This window comes from Neopsephotus bourkii, unplaced genomic scaffold, assembly GCF_033783945.1.
Source record: "Neopsephotus bourkii isolate Nb327-2 ecotype Australia unplaced genomic scaffold, CSIRO-AGI_Nbou_v1 NB_1273, whole genome shotgun sequence".
Taxonomy (NCBI): domain Eukaryota; kingdom Metazoa; phylum Chordata; class Aves; order Psittaciformes; family Psittacidae; genus Neopsephotus; species Neopsephotus bourkii.
The window spans coordinates 326,501-332,500 of NW_026901758.1; the positions used below are offsets into that span (position 1 = coordinate 326,501).

Sequence of the window (6,000 nt, forward strand, 5' to 3'; positions counted from 1 at the left end):
TTTAGAACCTATGGAGAATATAAATGTGCAGTAAATTTTTTTTTTCATCTTATGCAAAACTGTAGAGTTACCCATATATCAATTTTTTTTAATATTTACTTTTGTCTTACTGTGGCTGAGAGGCAGTTGTTCACTGATTTGGTGCTCAGCTGTCTTGCGGAGTGTGTTTGATGATCTGTCAAACTTGGTATCATCAAAGTATAAAGACAGTTTTATATAAATCACTAATAAACTTATAGAGGAAAAAATAAGACGATCAACACTGTAAAAACTAAATCCACAGTGGTAAGCACTCCAATGAGGAATTTCATTATTTCCCTTGTCCATCTGATGTCAAATATTGGTTTTTATTGCCAAATACCTGAAAGCCAGATTGGAAACAAGCCACAACTGTCAAAAATATAACAGTTCTGGCTACTTGAATCTGTTACATTGTGATGTTTCTAATGAAAATTTCATGAACAGCATTCTTTCAAAGAGATTCTGTGCATAAGGCGGATGAATGGCATTTAATTGCCCTTATTAAAAATAAGAAAGGAAAGCTCTTTACTACTCCATCCTATTAGTATTCAAGATAGATTAGCTTTGTTGTACACTTACGTATTTACAAAAGGGACTCCAGGGTTTTCTGTATGAGCCAAGTAGGAATGGAAAGGTCAGCTCATAAAAATCTTGTTCTGTGTCACAAGACAAATCTTGTCAGTTACTCTCAAAGTAAAAAAAAAAAAAAATCCCAGACATGAAACATAACTTTCTCTGGGATGAGCCTATAGCTAGTGAAGAAATTGATACATAACCACTCATTGTTAGAAATACTAGCTTGTAAGTGTTTTGCAGACTTGTAGAGAATTTTGTTTACCTAGTATATATGTGCATTTGTGTTGCAAACAATTAACAAGCTTATGGGCAGTAGCAGACCCCAGGAACTGCGAAGATTTATAGGATGTACTTTCTTGCTATACATTTTTCTGAAAATTCTGAAGACTTCCTTATTTGAAAAAATGACACATTTTTCATGAAAGCTTGTTGATGGTGGACAATTTCTTCTAAATTATTTTTATCCCTTGATCAGTTGATGTCAATAACCACAAATCGAGACATTTAATAGGATAAGTTTTTCACAGTTAGTATTGATCCTTTGATTTTTTTCTTTTTTGCTTGTCCTGTTTGAACAGAAATAGTAACAATCATTTTGCGACAATTTTTTTTTAATTTTAATGGAAATGAAGAGCAAGATGATGTAATTCAAGTAGATTGTTTGATTTGCTAATTTGATTTCTGAGAAATTGTTTAATCTGACTGTGCTTCCAGTGTTACTTGCTAGCATGTATCATCTTGAGAAGGTGAATTGCTCTTTTTCGTCAGCATTTCTTAATATTTTGCTGTTGACTGCGCTAGAGTGAGTGAGGACTTTCGACCATGTCCGGGTGTTTTAGTTGGCATGGCTATATCCATTCTTACCACTTTAGCTTTAGTATTTGCATAGCTCCACTGTTTAGAGTTTCTCAGTGCTTTGTAATCTTATGATGGATTCATCCTCATAGCACTTCTCTGTAGCAGTAAAGGACTATCATACCCATCTTACAGATGGGCAACTGAAGCGCAGGGATGTTAAATGTGAAGACAAGCAGCACATAGGTAGTAAAGATAAAAACAAGAAATATAACTTGGGTCTCCTGAGGTCCTGGCTGAATCTTATACTCTGTGATCACACTTCCTTATGTACTTGTCTTATGTAAAGATTTTTTTTTCTCTGTTGTTGATAGGAATGGTGATTCAATATTTTACATAAAATAGTAAGGCCTTTCACAAGCAAGGCAACATCAGTGTTGTAAAGTACCACAGTGGGAGTCCAGTGATTATGCACTACATAGAATGATAGAAGCAGCTAGGCTGGAAAAGACCTTTAAGATCAAGTCCAATGGTTACTCAAGGACTGACAAGTCCACTACTAAACCATGTCACTAAGGGCCTCATCTATGGCTGAGGGAACTGAGATTGTTTACTTTGGAAAAGAGAAGGCTCAGGAGAGACCTTATCACTCTCTACAACTAGCTGAAAGGAGGATGGAGTGAGGAGGTAGTGTTACTTGGTCTATCCTCCCAAGTAACAAGACAAGAGGGAATGGCCTTGGGCTGCACCAGGGAAGGCAGAGACTGGATATTAGGGAAAAAGGTTTTCACCAAAAAGGTAGTAAGGCATTGGAACAGGCTTCTCAGAGAAGTAGTGGAATTGCTGTCCCTGGAAGTCACCATACAGTATCTCTGCCAATTTAATAAGTAAGTATAAAGTTTGTATCTGCTTTATTATGAACTTTCTATTTTGTATCAGCATTTTGATCACTGTAAGTTACAAAAAATACTGCCCGTGTATCCAGTTTTGCATCAGCTCCTTGTGTACAATTAGGGTATCCTTGAACATTGAGTGGCAGTTGGGGCTTTCAGGAGTTACTATGTAACTAAAGTAAAATTCTTCAAATCATCAATTTCCTTTGCAGAGGATCAAATACCCAGAGGTTTCCCCACCATTGATATGGGCCCACAGCTAAAGGTCGTTGAACGAACTCGTACAGCTACCATGTTATGTGCAGCCAGTGGCAATCCTGATCCTGAAATAACTTGGTTCAAAGATTTCCTACCTGTTGACACAAGTAACAACAATGGCCGTATCAAGCAGTTGCGCTCAGGTAGGGTCTTGTAACTGTTTCTACTAATGCCCAGAATTGTTCTCTCTCACCTTTTCTTTCTCTTCCTTTTTTTTTTTTTTTCCTTTCCTTCTATTTTTTTTATTTATAGGTAATAATTTCTCTTCTTCCTCTCTCTTCTGTCTAACTGTGTTGTCCATGTCTGTGATGTTGTCATAGCCTTCTCTAGAGTCTGTCTCTGTATGTTTTGCAGCTTCTGTTTACTCCACATTGCTCACTGCTGTGACTGTATTTTTTGATAATTTTTTTCTTTACTGCTTTTTGCAGTACTTGATGGATCCATTTTCTCCTCTTTCTTTCTTCTTTCTTTTTTTTTTTTTTTTAAAGAAATTTATTTCAACATTGGACTTCATTCAGAAATTGCAAGGAGTACCAATGGTTATATTCATCAAAACCAAAACCTGCATTAGACACTTCAATTAAAATTTAAAATGTGTTTTGTGCTGTCTTTTCCATATTTGACTTCACCAAAGATTAGACAGTTTGGACACATCTTCTTTCCTCTCACAAATACATAAAACACAATACTTTTTCCCATGCACAATTATACTTTAAAAAGAATATTAAAAAAAACCCATACCAAACCAAAATTAAAAAACAAACTTGAAAACAAACAAAAAGAAAAAAAAAGCCTGAAAAGAATCCTTGAGTAATCTGTGGAATAAAGTTTTTTCGCTGGCTGAGCATTTTTCCAACACATGTAGCCACAGTAGTGTGCGCCCATGCTAAAGCTTTATGAATCCTACATTTTCTGGATCTACAGAAGTCTGCTTTTGGTGTAGAATCCAGCTTTTGCTGCTCTTTCTCTCTTTGCCCCTTGCACCTCCCTAGCAGTTCTTTTACTCTCCTACTGCCCTAGTTAATTATTTTGCTCTCTGTAGATATAAAAAAACCCAACAATTCTAAATTTAGAGTTTGAAGCTTATCCCTAAATAGTAAGATAATTGGGATATAATGAGCTTTTCTCTTTGACAATTGAAGTAGATAACATTGTAGAATCTAAGTTGTTTAATCACGTGTCTTCCCAGAATTCTCAGCTTTTGACCTGTCCTGTGATGTTAAATCGTCTTGTTAACTGACTTTTTGCTTGTTGTCAGAAGAATTGTGTAAATTAACCTTCTGTTAATGTAAATTAAGAATTAATTTCTCACATGTGACATAGATGATTTAGTATATAAAGCTTTAACTGAAAACTTTGTGCCAAATTATAAGGAATATAATAATATTTTTGTGCTGTTTTTCTTCTCTCCGTATTTAAATCTCCAGAATCTATTGGTAAGTGCTTAGTTCTGAAGCGCACTTCACCCCCACTAATTTTCATATTCAGAATATTATTATTATTATTATATGATTACTATTATTATTCTTAAAATGCATGGCATGCATTTTACTAACAGTCAGTGTAGTCACCAGATCCCTATATTGGCGCACACGCACACCTCCACAGAAATGTTGTCTTATCAGTCATAGCAACACCTAAAGGAAACAGTACACGTTATCACATAGCTATAGAACAGTAAATGCCATAATCCAGCCTGAACTACAGTGTTTGTTCTGAAATAGCCTTCCGTGTATCCTCTTTTTATATATATATAGATTTATATATATATACTTAAATAGAATTTCCAGTATTTTCCTAAACTATGTCATAAGTACAGCATTGTAAAGTTTTCTTTAAGCGTTTGAGGCATATTTTATATATATCTAACCCTATATAATCAAACATCTAAGAACTCAAATGCTACTCTGAGAATGGCAATGCAGCCAATTGTAGCTTTTTTGCCCTATGTGGTACAATGCAATTTGCTTTTATAACCTGATAATACTATCTAATATATTCCTGTTTTAACAGTATAGTAATTCAAGTTTTTCTTAAGACCTTATTTAATTCTGTAAATCTAATTTAATTCTTCTTCCAAAGCCCTAGCCTCCTTCTTCTCGTACTAATGCTTCTTCTTTCTAATCTTATTTGCATTCATATTATCCACCCAGGTGGTACACCAATAAGAGGTAAGAGTGCTGAACTAACGTTCACAGAATGATCTTTCTCATTCTTTCTGTCCTTTCATCCCTGTCATCTTTGTTATGGGTTGTTGTTGTTGTTGTTTTTTTCTTTTTTTTTAAGAAAAAAAAGATGAAACAAAAACCAAACCATACACACACACACACACACAAAAAAAAAAAAAAAAAAAAAAAAAACAACCCACAACCCACAGAAATGTCTATCATCTGTTTTTTTATTTCCTTTGTCCTGTTTGGTTATGATCAGTGACTCTCATATTGTGGCCTTTCTTTCCACACACTCCCTTTTCCTTTCCCATTTTTGTTTGTTCATTTAAAAAAAAACAAACCAAAAACAACAACAACAAAAAAATCACAACAATAATTTGCTTTGTGATATGCTTCAAAGAAAGCATATCCAGGTCTTCCGGCCATAGCCCAGTCACAGCGTATACCATTTGTCCCTCTTTTTTCTTTTTCTTCTTCTTTTTCTTCTTTTTCTTCTACTTCTTTTTCTTCTTTTTTTTTTTTTTCCCCTTCCTCTTTTTTCGTCCAACTGGAGCAAAAAAAGATCATTTTTTTTCTTCCTTAGCTGTTCTTGTCCTGGACCAAAGACAAGATGGTCTGGAGAACAGTAGCAGACATGCAGAAGACAACATGGACTATCTTCTTTTTCTTGTTTTTGTCTTATTTTTCATAAAAGGTTTTTATTTTTGTTCTTTTCCAATCCTTTTTTTTTCTTTTAACTTCATAAAGTTGAAAATTATGTCCCCCCCTCTAAAAAATTACAGCAATGTTGGGTTTTTTTTCCTTTCTTGTTTTTCGGGTTTTGTTGGTTTTTTTTTTTTTTTTTTTTTTTTTTTTTTTTTTTTTTTGGTTTGTTGGTTTTTTTTATTGTTTTCTTTTTCCTGGAATTCTGTCACGTCTGGATTTTTGGATCTTCTAATCTACAGGATATGGAAATGAAAGGTTAATGATTATTATTCTTGGTGGTATGTGGTATTGTTGGTTTTTGATACTCTGGCAAAAATGTTTCTTTCTTTTGTAATTCTTGTTTTGTATTTTTCTTGGGTCTTGTGACACCACACTGCTAATCCCAGTAGTGGATTTTGATGGGTGTCTTTGGGGGGGCCCTCCTGTGGGCCTCAGCAGTGGTTGGTTGGTTCTTCATTGTTGGCGTAGACCATGCTTTTTAACTTTTTGTCTTCTAATTCAACTACTCTTTGTTTTTCAGCAAACATACTTTAAGATTGTAAGTTGCGGAAAACTGTCTTTCTTTTCTTACCAATCTGCAT

General features: G+C 34.5%; 1 protein-coding gene across 38 annotated transcripts in view; it reads left to right on the forward strand.

Annotated features, from left to right (window-relative positions):
• PTPRD (protein tyrosine phosphatase receptor type D) overlaps positions 1 to 6,000 on the forward strand; it is a 466,133-nt gene that overhangs the window by 321,112 nt on the left and 139,021 nt on the right. For 22 of the 38 annotated variants that reach the window (XM_061365082.1, XM_061365081.1, XM_061365083.1 and 19 more), the window contains exons 5-6: positions 2,498 to 2,686; positions 4,697 to 4,714. In XM_061365082.1, coding sequence (XP_061221066.1) covers positions 2,498 to 2,686; positions 4,697 to 4,714 — 207 coding nt within the window. The remainder of the gene's footprint in view (positions 1 to 2,497; positions 2,687 to 4,696; positions 4,715 to 6,000) is intronic. The other 16 variants (XM_061365087.1, XM_061365088.1, XM_061365119.1 and 13 more) reach the window with 1 other exon arrangement.